General features: G+C 57.8%; 1 protein-coding gene across 3 annotated transcripts; it reads right to left on the bottom strand.

The window, feature by feature from the left end:
- Positions 1–4,020: 4,020 nt before the first annotated feature.
- On the bottom strand, positions 4,021–20,714 carry CPNE6 (copine 6). Of its 3 annotated transcripts, none has more exons than XM_054046521.1 (17): positions 20,471–20,714; positions 15,976–16,135; positions 15,438–15,620; positions 10,706–10,780; positions 10,116–10,190; positions 9,803–9,886; positions 9,546–9,635; positions 9,091–9,189; positions 8,756–8,842; positions 7,382–7,441; positions 7,146–7,279; positions 6,535–6,589; positions 6,396–6,447; positions 5,675–5,808; positions 5,338–5,568; positions 4,559–4,722; positions 4,021–4,440 (listed from the first exon to the last, which is right to left on the bottom strand). In XM_054046521.1, exons 2-16 carry the CDS (start codon positions 16,126–16,128, stop codon positions 4,603–4,605), a joined length of 1,632 nt encoding a protein of 543 aa, XP_053902496.1. In that variant the 5' UTR covers positions 16,129–16,135; positions 20,471–20,714; the 3' UTR covers positions 4,021–4,440; positions 4,559–4,602. The 3 variants fall into 3 exon arrangements, with proteins under 3 accessions (XP_053902496.1, XP_053902498.1, XP_053902499.1); XM_054046523.1 differs by lacking the exon at positions 20,471–20,714 and adding an exon at positions 19,522–19,601; XM_054046524.1 differs by lacking the exon at positions 5,338–5,568.
- Positions 20,715–22,379: the final 1,665 nt, after the last annotated feature.

Genomic DNA, 22,379 nt, shown 5'->3' with positions numbered 1-22,379 from the left:
CCGGCTACCCCAGCCCTGCCCCCCCCACTCCCGCCCTGCCGGTGCCCCTCACTCCCGACCCCGCAGCCCCCGGCTACCCCAGCCCTGCCCCCCCCACTCCCGCCCTGCCGGTGCCCCTCACTCCCGACCCGCAGCCCCCGGCTACCCCAGCCCTGCCCCCCCCACTCCCGCCCTGCCGGTGCCCCTCACTCCCGACCCGCAGCCCCCAGCTACCCCAGCCCTGCCCCCCCCACTCCCGCCCTGCCGGTGCCCCTCACTCCCGACCCGCAGCCCCCGGCTACCCCAGCCCTGCCCCCCGCCCTGCCGGTGCCCCTCACTCCCGACCTGCAGCCCCCGGCTACCCCAGCCCTGCCCCCCGCCCTGCCGGTGCCCCTCACTCCCGACCCGCAGCCCCCGGCTACCCCAGCCCTGCCCCCCCCACTCCCGCCCTGCCGGTGCCCCCTCACTCCCGACCCGCAGCCCCCCGGCTACCCCAGCCCTGCCCCCCCCACTCCCGCCCTGCCGGTGCCCCTCACTCCCGACCCGCAGCCCCCGGCTACCCAGCCCTGCCCCCCCACTCCCGCCCTGCCGGTGCCCCTCACTCCCGACCCGCAGCCCCCTGCTACCCCAGCCCTGCCCCCCCACTCCCGCCCTGCCGGTGCCTCTCACTCCCGACCCGCAGCCCCCTGCTAGCCCAGCCCTGCCCCCGACTCCCACCCTGCCGGTGTCCCTCACTCCTGACCCGCAGCCCCCTGCCACCGCAGCCCTGCCCCCCCTAGCCGTGCTGGGGCCCCTCACTCCCGACCCCCAGCCCCTGCCAGCCCAGCCCTGGGCTCCCCACCCCCCAACTCTTCTGAAGGCTGGTGCAGTCATTCTCTGTGCCAAGGTTGGCCGTAGCTCATGGCTGGGTTTGCTGTGGAAGCCAGAGCTGGTTCCTGGCTCCGTTTCCCACGCGGCCGCCGAGCGGAAACGGTCCCCGTGGCCGGCGGGTCCAGGTGGCCCCTGGCCTGCGAGAAGAGGGGCAGCAAGGTCTAGATTCTCCGCCCAGCCGCATGATCAGCTCGCCGGCCCACGGCCCTTCCCTGCGTGAACGCCCGGCTGGCCCCCAAAACAGCCCGAATCCAGGCTGGCGACCCCCCCATGCCCCTCGGTCAATTGTCCCCACGGTTCAGTACCCTCCCTGGTCAAAGTCTGCCCCTTGGGTCCCCTGTCAATTGTCCGTGGCCCTTGGTGCCCGACTGAGAAGGGAATGAACCCGGCTTTGTTGCCCACGTTGGTACCAAGAGCTGGGGCTCAAATCCCCCCTTCACCTGTTCTTTGTTCAGCCGTAGCTGTCGGGGCCCAGCGTCTCCCTGGTCGGCTGACTGGCCGCCACCCCCCAAAGCTTTGTCCACGGAGCTGCCCCCCTCCCTGGTGCTCGGGGGGTGCCAGGGGAGCCCCGCAGGGCTGGGGTGTGTGTGGGGGCCTTCGTTGGGGGCTGAGGAGCGTCCAGTGGGGCGGTTGGGGGATGGATGGTGGGGCTTGGGCCTTGGGAGTGTCTGGCCAATGCCTACACAGTGTCTGCCATCCGTCCCCCTGTCCCCCTCCCTCTCTCCCTCGCTTCCTACCCCTTCATCTATCCGTCCATCCATCCAACCATCCCCATCCATCCATCCATCCATTCCCACCCCTTCATCCATCCATCCATCCATCCATCCATCCATCCCCACCCCTCCATCCATCCATCCATCCATCCCCACCCCTTCATCCATCCATCCGTCCATCCATCCATCCCCACCCCTTCATCCATCCATCTATCCATCCCCACCCCTTAATCCATCCATCCGTCCATCCATCCAACCATCCCCATCCATCCATCCATCCATCCATCCCCACCCCTTCATCCAGCCATCCATCCATCCATCCCCACCCCTTAATCCATCCATCCGTCCATCCATCCAGCCCCACCCCTTCATCCATCCATCCATCCATCCATCCCCACCCCTTCATCCATCCATCCTGGATAATAAGCATCTTCACATAACTTTTATATGACTTTGTATTATGCCTCTATTTTCCTACAACTTTGTATCAGATCCTTATATAGAAAACTTTGTATGGAGCCTTGGTATAATGTTAAAAATGTCTTTTTGCCAGGAGTAGACTAAGATCTCCCCCCACCTCCACCCTGGCAATCAATTGCCCTGTTGAATGAACGAGGTGTGAATGGGGCAGGCGTGGAAGGCAGCACCTCCAGACAGCTGCAACCCTTGGAGAGGGGATGGAAGCTAGACCCAAGAACAATACAAGTTGTCCAGTGGGCTCACTGAAGAAGAGCAGACCTATTGATGGCCTTGGGGGTTAGAAGCGAGCACCTGCTTTTGGGAACACCCTCTTTGCAACGTTGGGACAACACCCAGAGGGAAGCAGCACAAAGGACCAACAGACACAGACTTTGCATCTGGTACAGATTGGCATGAGAGGGAAGCTGCTATAAATGTGAGGTGTCTTGCAGAGGGGCCCCGGGTCTCGTCTCGTCAACATGAGAGCATCGATCCGGATCGGCTCCCACCCCCCCGCCCCCATCTAACTCACCTGGCCAGTACAGTTAAGGGGAGCAACTAGTAGGTAACAAGATGGGAGTGTGCGTGTGATATAGATCATATGCACATGATACAGTGTTGACTGATACATGTATTACCAATAAATGTGGCGCTTTGCCTCATTCCTCCTGAAAAGATCCTGTGCAGTACTTCAAGTACAACAACCCCCCGCTTCGTCCATCCATCCCCTTCCCCACCCTTCCTCCCTCCCTCCCTTCCTCCATCCATCCCCCACCCTCCCTCCCCTCCATCCCCCACCCTCCCTCCATCCATCCCCCCACCCCTTCGTCCACCCATCCCCTTCCCCACCCTCCCCTCCCTCCCTTCCTCCATCCATCCCCCCACCCTCCCTCCATCCATCCCCCACCCCTTCGTCCATCCATCCCCTTCCCCACCCCTCACCCTTCCTCCATCCATCCCCCACCCTCCCACCATCCATCCCCCACCCCTTCGTCCATCCATCCATCATCCATCCCTTCCCACCCTCCCTCCCTCCCTCCCCCACCCCTTCCTCATCCATCATCATCCATCCATCAGCCATCCCCTTCCCCACCCTCCCTCCCTCCATCCCCCACCCCTTCGTCCATCCATCCCCTTCCCCACCCTCCCTCCCTCCCTTCCTCCATCCATCCCCCACCCCTTCGTCCATCCATCCATCATCCATCCATCCAGCCATCCCCTTCCCCACCCTCCCTCCCTTCCTCCATCCATCCCCCACCCCTTCCTCCATCCATCCATCATCCATCCATCCAGCCATCCCCTTCCCACCTCCCTCCCCTCCCTCCATCCCCCCACCCCTTCGTCCATCCATCCCCTTCCCCACCCCTCCCTCCCTCCTCCTTCCTCCATCCATCCCCCACCCTCCCTCCATCCATCCATCATCCATCCATCCACCCATCCCCTTCCCACACCCTCCCTCCTTCCTCCATCCATCCCCCACCCCTTCCTCCATCCATCCATCATCCATCCATCCAGCCATCCCTTCCCCACCCTCCCTCCCCTCATCCCCCACTCCTTCCTCCATCCATCCATCATCCACCATCCCCTTCCCCACCCTCCCTTCCTCCATCCCCCACTCCTTCTCCATCCATCCATCCATCCATCCATCCATTCCCTTCCCCACCCCACCCTCCCTCCCTCCCTTCCTCCATCCATCCCCCACCCTCCCTCCCTCCCTCCCTCCATCCATCCATCATTCCCTTCCCCACGCTCCCTCCCTCCCTTCCTCCATCCCATCCCCACTCCATCCATCCATCCATCCATCCATTCCCTTCCCCAACCCTCCCTCCCTTCCTGCGCCCTCTATCCACCCAGCCCCCCATGTAACTAAGCTGTCCCCAGCCCACACTCCCAGCACAGCACCTCCCACCCCACAGTGCTGTGGTCTACAAGTCAGTCTCTGACCCCTCCCAGCCCCACTGAGCACGGTCCCACAGCAATGAATGTACCAGGCGGAGAATGGGGTGTCCATAGGGGTGGCTTTATTGAGGGGTCTGGGAGACATCGCTCTGGGGGGTGGGATGGGGGTCACCACTGGGGGAGGGAGGGGCAGTTTGGGATGTGGGAGGACCAGGGTGTGGTGGGGTTGGGGTGTGGGAGATCAGGGGATTAGGGGCAATTGGGGTGGGATAGGGGGATCTGGGTGCAGGATTTGAGGGGAGTCACCCCCAGGTATGAAGCCAGAGGCCTGAGAACAACGGGGCCCATGGAGGCGGTGATGGTGGTGGTGGGGGGGTCAGGTCCAGCCTTCGCCCTCAGTCAGGGGAGGGCACCATGGGGCTGGGAGCCCCTCACCCTGCGTCGGTCCTCAGAGCCCCTGGGGGGGGGGCAGGTCCAGGAGAAAGGGCCGGAGGTCGGCAGAGGTAAAGGACAGAGGCACCTGGGGGAGAGATGGGGGCAGGATGGAGGGAAGGAGAAAGGCAGGAAGGAGGAGAGAGAGGTTATTGGAAAACAGGCGCTGCCCCCTGCCCCACCCCTGGAGAGAAGGGGGCACTTACCCGGGGGGGCCCTGGGTCAGGCTGTGGGTCGGGCCGTGGGGCTCTCACTGGGGCTGAGAGATTCGGGGGCCAGGGCCAGGGCCGATGCCGCGGCTGCCGTAAAACTCCACCACCTGGTTGGGGACCTCGGCCAGCACGCACTTGGCCAGCGCTGCTGGCGGGGCCTGGGGAGAGAGACGGAGGGAGTGAGGCAGAGCCGGATGGAGGGAGGGAGCACGGTGGAGCCGGACGGAGGAGGGAGGAAGGAAGGAGCACGGGGGAGCCGGATGGAGGAGGGCGGATGGAGGGAGCTTGGCGGAGCCGGATGGAGGAGGGCGGATGAAGGGAGCGTGGGGGAGCTGGCCGAAGGAGGGAGGGAGGAGGGAGTGCGGCAGAGCCGGACGGAGGAGGGCAGATGGAGGGAGCATGGGGGAAGCGGACGGAGGAGGGCGGATGGAGGGAGCGTGGCGGAGGCAGACGGAGGAGGGTGGACAGAGGGAGCGAGGCAGAGCCGGACGGAGGAGGGCGGATGGAGGGTGCGCAGCAGAGGTGGATGGAGGGAGCACGGTGGAGCCGAATGGAGGGAGGGCGGACGGAGGGAGCACAGCAGAGCCGGACGGAGGACGGCTGGAGGGAGCGTGGCAGAGCCGGAGGGAGGAGGGAGGGAGGAGGGAGCGCAGTGGAACTGGACGGAGGAGGGCGGATGGAGGGAGTGCGGTGGAGCCGGATGGAGGAGGGAGGAAAGAGGGAGCGTGGCGGAGCCGGACGGAGGAGGGTCTCCCCGCCCATCTCCCATTCACCTTCTTGAATTCGCGGAAGGGCACAAACTGGACGATGTCGCGGGCGGCCTGCTCCCCCCCGGACTCCTGGGTCCCGTCCTCGTCCAGTGCCCGCATGTCGGAGAAGTCGGTGTTCCCCACCCCCACAATGATGATGGAGACGGGCAGGCGCGAGGCTCGGGCGACGGCTTCCCGCGTGGCCGGCATGTCGCTCAGCACCCCGTCCGTCAGCACCAGCAGCACCCGGTACCGCTGGGGGGAAGGGGGAGGTCGGTGTGGGGGGACCCCGAACTCCCTCTGCGTCCAGGCCCCTCCAGCCCCCCCTGCTGCCCCCTCCCCCTCTGCCCTTCCCCCTCACCATGGGATGCCCACTGCCCTCTTCCTCGCTGGCAGGGGCCAGCACCCGGTTGATGATGGGGGCCAGGTTGGTGGGGCCGTAGAGCTGGATCTGGGGCAGGCACCGCTTGTAGGCCTCGATCACCCCCGAGATCCCTGCAGGGGGAGAGATGCTCAGGACTCCTGGGTTCTCTCCCTGGCTCGGGGAGGGGAGTGGGGTCTGGTGGTTAGAGCAGAGGGGCAGGGAGCCAGGACTCCTGGGTTCTCTCCCTGGCTCCGGGAGGAGAGTGGGGTCTGGTGGTTAGAGCCGGGGGGCAGGGAGCCAGGACTCCTGGGTTCTCTCCCTGGCTCCGGGAGGAGAGTGGGGTCTGGTGGTTAGAGCAGAGGGGCAGGGAGCCAGGACTCCTGGGTTCTCTCCCTGGCTCGGGGAGGGGAGTGGGGTCTATGTGTGTAGCTACAGCTTGGAGAAGAGACTTGCACTGTAAATAAAGTTCTGTTGAAGTTGTTAATACTTTGCCTGGTGGATACAACAGTCTAGTGGTTGGAGCAGGGAGGGCAGGAAGCCAGGACTCTGGGGTTCTGTCCCCGGCTCTGGGAGGGGAGTGGGGTCTAGTGGTTAGAGCAGGGGGCGCAGGGAGCCAGAACTCCAGGGTTCTCCTGGGCTCATCTCAGTCAGGGGTCTGTTGAGCATTGCCTAGGTTAACGAAAGACACTCGCTAACGAAGAGAGAGAGATTCTCCTACATTCACACTCCGGGTTGTCTGGGTCGAAGTTGATGGCGAAATCATGGGAGACCTGGGAAAGGAGGAGACGCTGGCTCAGAGAGAGGGCAAACACTGCCCCCCCAACCTACTCCCCCACCCCCAGCTTCCCGAAATGTACCTCGTAGTTTGGGGGGATCCGTGCCCCAAATCCAAAGGCTGGAAACTTCTTGTCGCTGGAAGAGAGAGAGATGGCGGGGTGGGGGTGTCAAGCCAATGAACCCTGAATAGCAAATGGGACCCAGGAGTCCGGGATGGCAGTGCAGGGCTCTCAGCCCAGGGCACTGGTACCTCCCAGCCCCTGGGGCATAACTTGAGATAGCCAGACCCTATTGTAAAGGACTGTGGGTAACTTGCTACCACGGGGCTCCAGGGCAAAGGACTTTGGGTAATTTGCTGCTGCAAAGGATGGTGGGTCGCTTGGGAGAGCAGGAATCTGATGCAAAAGATTGTGGGTAGTTTGCAAGAGCAGGACTCTTGCAAAGGACTGTGGGTCATTTGAGAGAGCAGAAATCTGGTGCAAAGGATTGTGGGTAGTTTCTGAGAGCAGAGGCTCTTGTGGTAAACACGGGCTAGCTTTCTGTGGGTAATCTGTAAGAGCAGGATTCTGGGGCAATGCATGGTGGGTAATTTGCTGTTGGGGGCGGGGGAGCAGAGAGCCCGGGATGGAACCCAGGATGGGATGGATCCGGGATGGCAGCACAGGGTCTCTGCCCTAGGGGGCGCTGTTACCTGTCATAGTCCTGGCAGATCTCACCCACGGCTGACAGCGCTTTGAGGTATTCGTTGGGTTCCTTGGGGTTGATGAAATGCAGGGAGTGCTCGCTGCGCGGGTCGCCGTTGGAAGCTGTGAAGTCAATCGCCACCTGCAGGGGGACGGGGACAGCGCCCCCCAGGGGTTAGATGGGGGGGGTGCACGCCCCAATCTGAGCCTCTCCCCACCCGGCCACTGGGTCCAGCCACCTCACCGTGAAGTAGATCTGCAGGCCACCCATGATGTAATCCAGGAACGTGTGAACCTTCTCCACCTGCCCAGAGAGGGTGAAATAATATTAGTGGCAATCAGTGAGGATTCCTAACGAGGCATTAACAATGAGCGATAACGAGCCGTTCATCGCAGAGCTGTGGCAATGTCGGATGGAAGGGACCTGACCGACTCCAGCCCCACCGGTGCTGAGGCAGGACCACGTAACCTGAGCCCAGCCCTGATGGGTCTTTGTCGAACCGGGTCTTCCAAACCGCCAACGTTGGGGCTTCCCCAACCTCCCTTGGATGCTCAACTCCCCCGTGAGTTCGGGAGTTTCTCCTAATGTCCAACTTCGCTCTCCCTTGCTGCGGGATAAGCCCCTGGATGTCTGGTCCCACCGTCCACGGAGAACAATGGATCCCCGGCCTCCTCAGAACGGCCCTGCAGCCATTGGAAGACTGTCAGCGGGTTCCCACCTCAACCGTCTGTAGACAGACATGCCCAGTTGTTTTTAACCTTCCTTCCTAGATCAGGTTTTTCTAAACCTTTGATCGTTGTTTGTTGCTCTCCTCTGGACTCTCTCCAATTAATCTACATCTCCCCTGAAATGTGACGCCCAGAATTGGACACAACACCCGGCTGAGGCCTCATCAGCGCCAAGCAGAATGAGATAATTATCTCCCATGTCTGACGCACCACCCTCCTGTTAATACGCCTCTTTCTCGTAACTGCGACACATGGTTGGCTCATCTTCAGTCTGTGAGCTGCTCGACCTGCCAGCGCCTTCCCCACTTTGCCTTCGGAGTTTTCCTTCCCAAGGGAAGTACTTTGCACTTGCCTTCATTGAATTTCATCCTGTTGGTTTCAGACCAATTCTCCACTTAGTCAAGGTCATTTCTGATTGCTAAGCCTGCCCTCCAAAGCGCTGGCATCCACACATTTCATAAGCCTCCTCTCGACTCCATTAGCCAAGTCATTAGCGACAATATTGACTAGGACCGGATCCAGGACTGACCCTTGCAGGACCCCAGGAGATACATCCAGCAAGCCACTGATAACTACACGTTGAGTCCAGGCTGTCGCCTGGTGCTCAGGGATAATTAATAATGCAAATTAATTGAAGTAGAAAGGTAAAAACTCACAACCTGTTAATCATACAGACACATCACTAAGACAGAACAATAATTAGTTAAAATAATGAGGAGGGCCACAGTTATTAATAAAACAGAGTCCGTTATTTATTGACGAAGGTGTGCAAGTACTTAGTGGCTTGACAAGGTTGCCCAGCGAGTCTGCGGTAAACCAATGAATTGGACCCAGGAGTCCTGCACCCCAGGCACTGCCCGCAGAACCACCCTTTTGCCCCCTCACTCACCTTGCACTGGGTCAGAACCACCGTGCCGGAGTTGGTGTAGTGTTTCTTCTTCTCCTGGTACTTTGGGTTGATGCACTCAAACTCCATCTGCCCAGCGATAGGGAAAGTGTGTGTGTGTGGGGTCAGATTTGTACCTTCCAATTCTCACCTGCTCCAGTGCTGGGGAGAGAACCCAGGAGTCCCAGACCCACCCCCCATAACCCACTCAACCCCACTCCCTTACCAGAGCTGGGAGAGAACCCAGGAGTCCTGGCTCCCAGCCCCATCCCACACACCAGGCCCCACTCCCCATCTCAGAATCCAGGAGTCCTGGCTCCCAACCCCACCCTCCATACCTCTTTCCCTGAGGAAACCTCCTGCATTTCACGGAAGGTTGTCGTGAATTCACCAATGTAATCGTGTTTCCCACTGGAGTTATAGTCGTAAACGACACACTGGGAGAAAAGAGAGAGGGAGTGATAGTGTGAGAGACCCCCCCTCCCCGAGCCAGGATAGAACCCAGGAGTCCTGGCTCTCAGCTCTAACCACTGGACCCCACTCCCCTCCCAGAGCCAGAGAGAGAACCCAGGAGTCCAGGCATTCAGCCCCCCCCCGCTCTAACCACTAGACCCCACTCCCCTCCCAGAGCTGGGGAGAGAACCCAGGTGTCCAGGCTCTCAGCTCTAACCACTGGACCCCACTCCCCTCCCAGAGCCAGAGAGAGAACCCAGGAGTCCGGGCTCTCAGCTCTAACCACTGGACCCCACTCCCCTCCCAGAGCCAGAGAGAACCCAGGAGTCCGGGCACTCACCCGTATGGTCTTGTCTGGGTCGCAGCTGCAGAGCGAGTGGAGGGAGACGCGGAAGGGTTCCCAGCTGGGGCTGAGGTTGTTATTTATCACCTGGGGGGGGGGCAGTGGGGTGAATATGGGTCACTATCGTCCACTCTGCCCTGCTGCCCCATCCCCCACCTGGCACCATCCCTGCCCCCTCCCTTCACCCCCTCTCCCACCCTATCCCCCCACTGCCTCCAGACAACCGCCCTGCCAGTCCCCCACCTTCCCCTCACCTCCGTCCTCATCACCAGCTGCTCCGTGTTGTTACTGTTCACCTTGTAGATTTCCAGGAAAGGGTCAGACTTGCTGAAGAGATCCTACAGCGAGGGAGAGAGAGAATCCGCCCCAAGACGCCTGGGTTCCAGGCTGGCTCTGGGAGGGGAGTGGGGTCTGGTGGGTTGGAGCAGGGGGGGCTGGGAGCCAGGACTCCTGGGTTCTCTCCCCAGCTCTGGGAGGGCAGTGGGGTCTGGTGGGTTGGAGCAGGGGAGGCTGGGAGCCAGGACTCCTGGGTTCTCTGGGCAGGGGAAGGGAAACTCGCTCTCTTACCTTGTTGTCCAACTTCTGAGCCCGGAACTCAAGCTGCACAAAGTCGTTGGTACTAGTGACCTTTTCTGCTTCGATCTGGTGGGAGAGACACGGATGGACCCACCGAGAGACACAAGAGACCCATGGGCAGAACCTGGAGAACCTTGTTATCCCGATACACAAGCCCCTGCTGGCCTAGTCCCACCTCTCACTAACCATACACTGACTCTGTTCTACCTACCCACCAAACCCCACCCCCCTCCCAGAGCTGTGGATAGAATCCAGGAGTCCTGGCTCCCAGCACCCCTGCTCTAACCACCAGACCCCACTCCCCTCCCAGAGCCTGGGAGAGAACCCAGGAGTCCTGGCTCCGAGCCCCCCCTCTCTAGCCCACTAGACCCCCTCCCCTTCCAGAGCCCAGGAGTCCTGGCTCTCAGCCCCCCTGCTCTAGCCACTAAACTCCACTGCCCTCCCAGAGCCGGGGAGAGAATCCAGGAGTCCTGTCTCCCAACCCCCCTGCCTCCCGCCCCACTCTAACCCACTAGTTCTCTTCTCTCCAGCTCTCTCTGGGGGTAAGTGTCTCTCTCATCTCCGCTCAGTAGTCCTCTTACCGTGATGGTGGATTTTCCCGCAGTTTCCCCAGTCTTGAGTAGCAGTGGTTTGGTGACCTTGGTCTGGGATACGATCTGCCATGGGAGAAAGAGGTCAGGCAGAGCTCAGGGGTACAGATCGAGAGGAGTGGAGAGCAGGATAGAGGGGAGGCATAGAAGGGGCACTCATGGGCTTTGCATTCGGGCTGCGGCACCAGTTGGTTGGGGTGATGGTGAAGTTGTGGGGGGGTTAGGGTTAGGTGAGAGGTTAAGGTTGGGGGCACCATGCATAGGGGTTAGGGGCTAAGGTTCGATGTGTGGCAGACATCACCATGTATCCCAGGGTTTGGGGTTAGTGTTCGGTTATGGTGAGCAGGGGCATATCCCACCTCAACATGAGGCCCAGGGGTAGAGCTAGAAGTTATGGTTATCAGGGTATCTCACATCCCCTCCTGTCCCAGGGTGAGGGTTTTCAGTGGGTATAGCCATGTCCCCACCTGTCCCAGGGCTAGGGTTAGGGTTACGTTATCTGGGGGTTTACCTAATGTCCCCAGGGTTAGGGTTAGGGTTATTGGGGGTATACCACATATCCCCAGGATTAGGGTTAGGGTTATCTTGGAGTTTACCCCATGTCCCCAGGGTTAAGTTTAGGGTTAGGGTTATCTGGGGGTTTACCCCATGTCCCCAGGGTTATTGGGGGTATACCCCATGTCCCCAGGGTTAGGTGTAGGGTTAGGGTTATTGGGGGTTTACCCCATGTCCCCAGGGTTAGGTTTAGGGTTAGGGTTATTGGGGGTATACCCCATGTCCCCAGGGTTAGGTTTAGGGTTACGGTTATCTGGGGGGTTACCCCATGTCCCCAGGATTAGGGTTAGGGTTATTGGGGGTATACCCAATATCCCCAGGATTAGGGTTAGGGTTATCTTGGAGTTTACCCCATGTCCCCAGGGTTAAGTTTAGGGTTAAGGTTATCTGGGGGTATACCCCATGTCCCCAGGGTTAGGTTTAGGGTTAGGGTTATTGGGGGTATACCCCATGTATACACCAATGCGAGAAGCCTAGGTAACAAAATGGAGGAATTGGAAGTCTTGGTCCGAGAATTGAAACCGGACATCGTAGGAATAACTGAAACGTGGTGGAATGGCAGTCACGACTGGAACGCAGGTATGGAGGGGTATGCGCTGTTTAGGAAAGACCGGGATAAAGGTAAAGGTGGGGGGGTGGCATTGTATGTCAATAGTGAATTAAGCTGTAAAGAAATAATAGTGGATGGAATTGATAACACGGAGTCCGTCTGGGCAATACTCAAGCTGGGTAAAAGGACTACTAGAGCCTCTCCGGGAATAGTGCTTGGGGTGTGCTATAGACCGCCGGGATCGACCCAGGATATGGATAAGGAACTATTTAATGTGTTAAGGGAGGTAAATACTAATAGAAACTGTGTAATTATGGGGGACTTTAACTTCCCGGATATAGATTGGGGAACAAACGCTAGTAGCAATAATAGGGCTCAGATGTTCCTAGATGTGCTTGCTGATCAATTCCTTCATCAAGTGGTAGCTGAGCCAACGAGGGGGGAGGCCATTTTAGATTTGATTCTGGTGAGTAGTGAGGACCTTGTTGAGGAAGTGGTAGTGGGGGACAACTTGGGCTCCAGTGATCATGAGCTAATTTGGTTTAAACTAAATGGAAGGACTACCAGAATTAAGTCAAAGACTAGGGTTTATAATTTTAAAAAGGCCAATTTTAACAAATTAAGGGGACTGGTAAGGGAAGTGGATTGGGCAAACGTATTAAGGGATCTAAAGGCAGAAGAAGCCTGGGATTACTTTAAGTTAAAGATGCATGAGCTGTCGGAGGCCTGTATCCCCAAAAAGGGAAAAAGATTACTAAGCAAGAGATTTAGACCGAGCTGGATGAGCGACCGACTCAAAGGGGCGATTAGGAAAAAACAGAAAGCGTATAAAGAGTGGAAGAGGGGAGGGATCAGTAAGGAAACTTACCTTAGTGAAGTCAGAGAATGTAGAGATAGAGTGAGAAAGGCCAAAGGCCGGGAAGAGTTGGACTTAGCGAGGGGAATTAAAAGCAATAGTAAGAAGTTTTACAGCCATATAAATAGGAAGAAAGCAAAGAAAGAAGAAGTGGGACCGCTGAAGACTATAGCCGGAGAGGAGATTAAAGATAATCTAGGCATGGCGCAATATCTCAATGAATATTTTGCATCGGTGTTTAATGAGGCCAATGGAGGTATTAGGGATACTAGCACCGTTACAGAGGGGCATACAGGATGGGGGATTACCGCATCCGAGGTAGAAACAAAACTAGTACGCCTTAATGAGACTAAGTCGGGTGGACCGGACGATCTTCATCCGAGAATATTAAAGGAATTGGCGCGGGAAATAGCAGGCCCATTAGCGACTATATTTAATGAATCTGTAAACTCGGGGGTGGTCCCGTTAGACTGGAGAATAGCCAATGTGGTTCCTATTTTCAAGAAAGGGAAAAAAAGTGACCCGGGTAACTATAGGCCTGTTAGTTTAACATCAGTAGTGTGCAAGGTGCTGGAGAACATTCTGAAAGAGAAACTAGTTGAGGACCTTGAGGTTAATGGCAAATGCGATAAACTGCAGCATGGTTTTACGAAGGGCAGATCGTGCCAAACGAATCTGATCTCCTTCTTTGAGAAAGTAACGGACTTATTAGATAAAGGAAATGCGGTGGACCTAATATACCTAGATTTCAGTAAAGCGTTTGATACAGTACCCCATGAGGAATTATTGGTTAAAATGAAAAACATGGGGATCGATATGAAAATCCAGAGGTGGATAAGGAATTGGTTAATGGGGAGAATGCAGCGGGTCGTATTAAAGGGTGAATTATCGGGTTGGAGGGAGGTTACTAGTGGAGTGCCTCAAGGTTCGGTTTTGGGACCCATTTTATTTAATCTATTTATAACTGACCTCGGGACCGATTGCAAGAGTGGGCTGATAAAGTTTGCGGATGATACGAAGGTGGGAGGAGTTGCAAACTCGGAGGAGGATAGGGATACTCTGCAGGGAGACTTGAATGAGCTTGTGAATTGGAGTGTCAGAAATAAGATGAAATTTAATAGTGAAAAGTGTAAGGTGATGCACTTGGGGATGACTAATAACAATTTTAGTTACAAGATGGGGACGCATTGGTTAGAAGTAACGGAAGAGGAGAAGGACTTAGGGGTCCTTGTAGACCGCAGAATGACTATGAGTCGACAATGTGACGTGGCGGTGAAAAAAGCCAATGCTGTCTTGGGATGTATTAGGCGAGGTATATCTAGTAGAGATAGGGAGGTCCTGCTTCCGTTGTATAAGGCGCTGGTGAGACCTCATTTGGAGTACTGTGTGCAGTTCTGGTCTCCCATGTTTAAAAAAGATGAACTCAAACTGGAACGGGTGCAGAGAAGGGCGACTAAGATGATCAGAGGAATGGAAAACCTGTCGTATGAAAAGAGATTAGAGGAGCTTGGGTTGTTTAGTCTGACAAAGCGAAGGCTGAGGGGGGATATGATTGCTATCTTCAAATATATCAGAGGGGTTAATACAAGGGAGGGAGAAGAATTATTCCAGCTTAGTACAAATGTGGACACGAGAACAAATGGATACAAACTGGCCGGGGGGAAGTTCAGGCTTGAAATTAGACGAAGGTTTCTGACCGTCAGAGGGGTGAAATATTGGAACGGCCTTCCGAGGGAAACGGTGGGGGCGACGGACCTGTCTGGTTTTAAGATTAAGTTGGATAAGTTTATGGAGGGAATGGTTTAATGGTAAAACATAGTAGACGAGGAAAACCAAGCAATGGTACATGAATAGCATAATGGCCAACAAGGGTCAGGCTAGAGACTCTTGCCTATATGCTCGGGGTATTACTGATCACCATATTTGGGGTCGGGAAGGCATTTTCCTCCAGGGTAGATTGTCTGAGCCTCTGGAGGTTTTTCACCTTCCTCCGCAGCATGGGGCAGGGATCACTAGCAGGAGGGTCTCAGTCACTAAAACACAGGATTGGGGACTTCAACGGCAGAGTCCAGGGAAGGGTCTTGCGGCCTGCAGCATGCAGGGGGTCAGACCAGATGATCATAATGGTCCCTTCTGACCTTAAAGTCTATGAGTCTATGAGTCTATGAGTCTATGTCCCCAGGGTTAGGGTTAGGGTTATTGGGGGTATACCCCATGTCCCCAGGGTTAGGTTTAGGGTTAGGGTTATTGGGGGTTTACCCCATGTCCCCAGGGTTAGGGTTAGGGTTATTGGGGGTATACCCCATGTCCCCAGGGTTAGGTTTAGGGTTACGGTTATCTGGGGGTTTACCCCATGTCCCCAGGGTTAGGGTTAGGGTTATTGGGGGTATACCCCATATCCCCAGGATTAGGGTTAGGGTTATCTTGGAGTTTACCCCATGTCCCCAGGGTTAAGTTTAGGGTTAGGGTTATCTGGGGGTTTACCCCATGTCCCCAGGGTTAGGGTTATTGGGGGTATACCCCATGTCCCCAGGGTTAGGTGTAGGGTTAGGGTTATTGGGGGTTTACCCCATGTCCCCAGGGTTAGGTTTAGGGTTAGGGTTATTGGGGGTATACCCCATGTCCCCAGGGTTAGGGTTAGGGTTATTGGGGGTATACCCCATGTCCCCAGGGTTAGGGTTAGGGTTATCTGGGGGTTTACCCCATGTCCCCAGGGTTAGGTGTAGTGTTAGGGTTATTGGGGGTATACCCCATGTCCCCACCTGGCCCAGGGAGCACTCAGCCTCCCCCAGGAAAGCATCATCCTGGAACCCCGCATCCTCAGCGCCGTTGGCATCGTAGACTTCGAAGCCCAGCATCTGCATCTCCTCGAAGAAGTAGTCCAGTGGGAAGACGTGGGAGAAGACGGGGTTCAGGCTGCAGCACATGATCTCGGAGCGCCCTACCTGGGGGGGGGGGGACAGGGTTCAGGAGGAGATTCAGTGGGGAGAGGGGGCTCTGAGGAACAGGGGGTACCTCTTTGGGGGATGATGGGACAGTGGCTTAAGGGGGCCATGTCTCCAATCTGGGGGAGAGAGTTTGGGGGGCCAAGAGGTGGAAGCCCAGAGCAGAGAGAAGTGGGGGAGAGGGACACACCTCAGAAACTGAGGGGCACTGTGGGGGTCCCCCAATTTCCCCTGAGTGAGAACGGGGGACTGTGGGGGCAGCCCAAGGGGGAGGCATGGGGGGAGGGTTCCTGGGACAGGGGATGATCAGGAGACTTGTGGAGGGGATCCCCATCCACCCCTGGCGACTCCATACCTCGCTCCACTGCCCCTCGCTGAGCTGCTTCAGCACCACGCAGGGGTTCGGGTTGGGCAGGGTGTCCCGGTCCAGGAGGTTCCAGCATGAGACCCGGAGCTCGACCCGCGAGGCCCCCAGGGCCACTGGCTGGGACTTGTCCACCTCCGACATGGTGGGTCTGGAAGGGAGAGATGGGACATGTGGCAGGAGAGATGGGTGGGAGATGTACGTAGGGCTAGATCGATTGTGGGTGGATGGAAGGATGGACAGCGTCTGTGGATGAGTGTTTGGATGGGTAGATGGATGGACGGCATTGTGAGTGGATGGATGGCTGGAGGGGAGTTTTGAGGGGGATGGATGAAGTTGTGGCTGGCTGGCTGGGGGTTAGAGGTGGGTGGACGGGGTTGTGGGTGCAGGGCCACCCGGGGGGGAGCAAGTGGGGCAATTTGCCCCAGGCCCCGGGCCCCCCCCCTGCCTCCGCCTTCCCCCATCCCCCAGCGCCTCAGCACTCCGTGTCCAGGAGCGGCCTGGACAGCGCTGCAGCGGCGGGACCTGAGCTCCTCCCGCTCGGAGCCGCGTGGTAAGGGGGCGGGGCCCGAGCTCCTCCCGCTCGGAGCTGCGTGGTAAGGGGGCGGGGCCCGAGCTCCTCCCGCTCGGAGCCGCGTGGTAAGGGGGCGGGGCCCGAGCTCCTCCCGCTCGGAGCCGCGTGGTAAGGGGGCGGGGCCCGAGCTCCTCCCGCTCGGAGCCGCGTGGTAAGGGGGCGGGGCTGCAAGCTCCGGCCCGAGCGGCAGGAGCTCCTGGACGCGGCTCGCTGAGGCTCTGGGAGAGGGGGGAGGCGGCATGGTAAAACCCTCTGAGCCGGGCACCCCCCGTCTCCAGCCCCCCACAGCCCTGACTCCCAGCTCTGAGCCCAATCCCTCTGAGCCGGGCACCCCCTGACCCAGAGCCCAGCTCCCCACCCAGCCCTGGGCAACAGCAGCGCCACCCCCAGGCAGCGACAGCCCATTGGCACCAACCATCACCATCACCCAGCGACAGCCCATTATGTAAATGCAAATGTCTACAGCCCATTAAAGCATTTCATGTTTTTAAATAATGTATTTTGTGTATTTTCAAATTATTACAAATTAATTTTTGAATGTATTTCACTGGTTATTTTTTACATTTCCAAATACATGTTACTAGAGTATTGCAACTTGTTTGTATGGAAGGGGCCCCCGAAATTGCTTTGCCCCAGGCCCCCTGACTCCTTTGGGCTGCCCTGTGTGGGTGAATGGATGGATAAATGAAGGTGGTGGTTTGGGTTGATGGGTGGATGGATGGATGGAGGGGGGTTTTCAGGTGGGTGGATGGATGAAGTTGTGGGTGGCTGGCTGGGGGTTTTCAGGTGGGTGGATGGATGGATGGATGGATGGATGGAGGGGTTTTTTTGGGTGGGTGGATGGATGAAGTTGTGGGTGGCTGCTGGGGGTTTTCAGGTGGGTGGATGAATGGATGGATGGATGGATGGAGGGGGGTTTTCAGGTGGGTGGATGGATGAAGTTGTGGGTGGCTGGCTGGGGGTTTCGGGTGGGTGGATGGATGAAGTTGTGGGTGGCTGCTGGGGGTTTTCAGGTGGGTGGATGGATAGATGGATGGAAGGAGAGAGGGTTTTTTTTCGGGTGGGTGGATGGATGGATGCAGGGGGGTTTTCCAGTGGGTGGATGGATGAAGTTGTGGGTGGCTGGCTGGGGGTTAGAGGTGGGTGGGTGGGTGGACGGGGTTGTGGGTGGCTGGGTGAGGAGATGAATGGAGGGGGCGTTTCGGGTGGATAGCGAGACAGGAAGAGCATCCCCCTTGAGGAGAGAGATTTAAATCACAGCACAGAGTGTGATTGAGAGCGAGGGGGCAGGGATTGGGTGAGTGGGGTGGGGAGCCCAGGGCTGATCTAGCAGGGGCTGCGGGTTGGGAGTGAGGGGCACCGGCAGGGCTGTGGTGGTGGTGGGGGGGGCGGGGAGGGAAGCCCAGGTGATGCCCAGTTCCCCAGACGTTTCTGCCCCATCAGCACCAGTTCGATGATTTATGGCCCTGCGGTTCCTTGGCTCAGGGTTGGGACATGACTCAGGTTGGCTCAGACAATCCATGTGCCAATGGGGCAGGGGGGAGGGGAGCCCAGGGCTGGGCCAGCAGGGACTGCGGGTTGGGAGTGAGGGGCACTAGCTGTGTGTGTGTGTGTGTGTGTGTGTGTGTGTGTGTGTAGCGTGTTGGGTTGTGTGTGTGTGTAGCGTGTTGGGGTGTGTGTGTGTGTAGAGTGTTGGTGTGTGTGTGTGTGTAGCGTGTTGGGTTGTGGGTGTTGGGTTGTGGGTGTGTGCGTAGAGTGTTGGTGTGTGTGTGTGTGTGTGGAGTGTTGGTGTGTGTGTGTGTGTGTAGAGTGTTGTGTGTGTGTGTGTGTGTAGCGTGTTGGGGTTTGTGTGTGTGTAGAGTGTTGGTGTGTGTGTGTGTGTAGCGTGTTGGGTTGTGGGTGTGTGCGTAGAGTGTTGGTGTGTGTGTGTGTATGTGTGTGTGTAGAGTATTGGGTTGTGGGTGTGTGTGTGGAGTGTTGGTGTGTGTGTGTGTGTAGCGTGTTGGGTTGTGGGTGTTGGGTTGTGGGTGTGTGCGTAGAGTGTTGGTGTGTGTGTGTGTATGTGTGTGTGTAGAGTATTGGGTTGTGGGTGTGTGTAGCGTGTTGGGTTGTGGGTGTTGGGTTGTGGGTGTGTGCGTAGAGTGTTGGGGTGTATGTGTGTGTGTAGAGTATTGGGTTGTGGGTGTGTGTGTGGAGTGTTGTGTGTGTGTGTATCTGAGCGACATTGGTGTTGCGTTGCCTCTTCTCTCCTGTGTGTCAGGCGTGTGCATTACGCAGCACTCCACAGACTCTTCCCCCCCGTTACTCAATGTTGTGTTGCTGCCCCGTGTGTATGTGTGTGTGTAAACTCCCCCCCATTGTGCGTCACCCCAACACAACAAACTTCTCAATTCACCCAGCAGCGATTTGGGGTTCAGATCCGCCAGCCTCACTTTTCCTGCCCCTGCAAAACCCAGAGCCTCCCCCAGGGCACACAAGTTGTGTTAAAATAACACAACGGGGCAGAAAATCTGGGGCTGGGGTCACCGTGGAAATGGAGAAGCATAATTCTCACTTTGATTATTTTTAACTTTTCCCTGGGTCTGGGGTGGGGGGTGAACCTGGGGGGTCCGAGAGTGTTGGGAGGGGACTTGGGGGAGAGGGTTTGGGGAGATGTAACACAACCGGGGCTAACCACAAACAAGACAACAAACAGGGCATGCTTAGAGCGCGTAGAGACACAACAGGGACACACAACGCCAACACAACACACGCAGACACAACACTGACACACAACCAGGACACACGATGTCGAGACACAACACATCGGTGCATCACTGGCACACAACTGGGACACACAACATGAAGACACAACATGCAGACATAAAACTGACATACAACCAGGGCACACAACACTGACACACAACACACAGGTACAGCAGGGCCACACAACACGCACCCAGTGACACACAGGCCCATCTCACCCAGGGCTGTGTCTGCTCCTCCATCCCCCAGCTGTGGGCCTGGAAGCAGGAATTAGACTTGAGTGGTGTCCGGTGGGTGTGTCCTTGTGCCTTGAAATCTACAACACTCAGGGCAGGGACACACACACACACTCACACAAAACACCACAACACCCAGCATAGGAATAGACACGCATACAACAAGGACACACACACAAATCTACCACCCCGTGTATGGATGTGGAAAAAAAGAAACAACACCCAGTGTAGGGACACACATACACACCAGGGACACACACACACACACACACACACACACACACACACACACACACAGACAACACCCAGTGTAGGGACACACATACACACCAGGGACACACACACACACACAACACCCAGTGTAGGGACACACATACACACCAGGGACACACACACACACACACACACAGACAACACCCAGTGTAGGGACACACATACACACCAAGGACACACATACACACACACACACAGAGACAACACCCAGTGTAGGGACACACATACACACCAGGGACACACACACACACACACACACACACACACAGACAACACCCAGTGTAGGGACACACATACACACCAAGGACACACATACACACACACACACACACAGACAACACCCAGTGTAGGGACACACATACACACCAGGGACACACACACACACACACACACACACACAGACAACACCCAGTGTAGGGACACACATACACACCAGGGACACACACACACACACACACACACAACACCCAGTGTAGGATGGACATGCGCAGCATAGACACACGCACACAACACCCTAGGGACACACACACGGCACAAGGACACACACATACGATCCTGTGTCCGGACACACACACACACAGGGGGCTGCAGACGCGGGGTGGGGGTTGAGGTTTGGGGGGCGCCGGGCCGGGGCGGAAGACGGGAACGCGGCACGTACCTGGGAGGAGGTGCGGACAGCTGCGGCCTCTCCCACCGGCTTCCCCTCTCCTCCTCTGCCTCTGCCACACTCCCTCCTTCCCCGCTCCTCCTCCTGCGTCCCTCGGTCCCCACGGGTCTCTGTCCTCCTCTGCCTCTGCCACACTCCCTCCTTCCCCGCGTCCTCCTCTCTGGTGCAGCAATATCTCCTTCCCTGACCCTGGCACACTCCGCCTCTCTGCCTGTCTCTCTGCTTCGCTCCCTCCTTCTCTGCCTCCTCCTTCCCCTCTTCTACGCTCCCTCCTTCTCCCCCTCCTCCTTCCCCTCTTCTACGCTCCCTCCTTCTCCCCCTCCTCCTTCGCCTCTTCTACCCTCCCTCCTTCTCCCCCTCCTCCTTCCCCTCTTCTACCCTCCCTCCTTCTCTGCCTCCTCCTTCCCCTCTTCTACCCTCCCTCCTTCTCCCCCTCCTCCTTCCCCTCTTCTACGCTCCCTCCTTCTCCCCCTCCTCCTTCGCCTCTTCTACCCTCCCTCCTTCTCCCCCTCCTCCTTCCCCTCTTCTACCCTCCCTCCTTCTCTGCCTCCTCCTTCCCCTCTTCTACCCTCCCTCCTTCTCCCCCTCCTCCTTCCCCTCTTCTACGCTCCCTCCTTCTCCCCCTCCTCCTTCGCCTCTTCTACCCTCCCTCCTTCTCCCCCTCCTCCTTCCCCTCTTCTACCCTCCCTCCTTCTCTGCCTCCTCCTTCCCCTCTTCTACCCTCCCTCCTTCTCCCCCTCCTCCTTCCCCTCTTCTACCCTCCCTCCTTCTCCCCCTCCTCCTTCGCCTCTTCTACCCTCCCTCCTTCTCCCCCTCCTCCTTCCCCTCTTCTACCCTCCCTCCTTCTCTGCCTCCTCCTTCCCCTCTTCTACCCTCCCTCCTTCTCCCCCTCCTCCTTCGCCTCTTCTACCCTCCCTCCTTCTCCCCCTCCTCCTTCGCCTCTTCTACCCTCCCTCCTTCTCTGCCCTCCTCCTTCCCCTCTTCTACCCTCCCTCCTTCTCCGCCTCCTCCTTCCCCTCTTCTACCCTCCCTCCTTCTCCCCCTCCTCCTTCCCCTCTTCTACGCTCCCTCCTTCTCCCCCTCCTCCTTCGCCTCTTCTACCCTCCCTCCTTCTCCCCCTCCTCCTTCGCCTCTTCTACCCTCCCTCCTTCTCCCCCTCCTCCTTCCCCTCTTCTACCCTCCCTCCTTCTCTGCCCTCCTCCTTCCCCTCTTCTACCCTCCCTCCTTCTCCCCCTCCTCCTTCCCCTCTTCTACGCTCCCTCCTTCTCCCCCTCCTCCTTCCCCTCTTCTACCCTCCCTCCTTCTCCCCCTCCTCCTTCGCCTCTTCTACCCTCCCTCCTTCTCTGCCTCCTCCTTCCCCTCTTCTACCCTCCCTCCTTCTCTGCCTCCTCCTTCCCCTCTTCTACCCTCCCTCCTTCTCCCCCTCCTCCTTCGCCTCTTCTACCCTCCCTCCTTCTCCCCCTCCTCCTTCCCCTCTTCTACCCTCCCTCCTTCTCTGCCCTCCTCCTTCCCCTCTTCTACCCTCCCTCCTTCTCCCCCTCCTCCTTCGCCTCTTCTACCCTCCCTCCTTCTCCCCCTCCTCCTTCCCCTCTTCTACCCTCCCTCCTTCTCCCCCTCCTCCTTCGCCTCTTCTACCCTCCCTCCTTCTCCCCCTCCTCCTTCCCCTCTTCTACCCTCCCTCCTTCTCCCGCCTCCTCCTTCCCCTCTTCTACCCTCCCTCCTTCTCCCCCTCCTCCTTCCCCTCTTCTACGCTCCCTCCTTCTCCCCCTCCTCCTTCGCCTCTTCTACCCTCCCTCCTTCTCCCCCTCCTCCTTCCCCTCTTCTACCCTCCCTCCTTCTCCCCCTCCTCCTTCCCCTCTTCTACGCTCCCTCCTTCTCCCCCTCCTCCTTCGCCTCTTCT

The sequence above is a fragment of the Malaclemys terrapin genome, chromosome 12 (genome assembly GCF_027887155.1).
Source record: "Malaclemys terrapin pileata isolate rMalTer1 chromosome 12, rMalTer1.hap1, whole genome shotgun sequence".
In the NCBI taxonomy this organism is placed as follows: Eukaryota; Metazoa; Chordata; order Testudines; family Emydidae; genus Malaclemys; species Malaclemys terrapin.
This window is presented reverse-complemented; position numbering and strand designations above follow the sequence as displayed.

Excerpts from the sequence above, each read along its gene's own strand:
- CPNE6 (XM_054046521.1), bottom strand. The coding sequence starts at position 16,128 with ATGTCGGAGGTGGACAAGTCCCAGCCAGTGGCCCTGGGGGCCTCGCGG. Across the intron at positions 9,190-9,545 it reads ACCCAGACAAGACCATACGG|TGTGTCGTTTACGACTATAA; the intron begins GTGAGTGCCCGG and ends CTTTTCTCCCAG. Across the intron at positions 5,809-6,395 it reads AGACAACCCGGAGTGTGAAT|GGATCTCGGGGGTGATCGAG; the intron begins GTAGGAGAATCT and ends CTCCCCCTGCAG.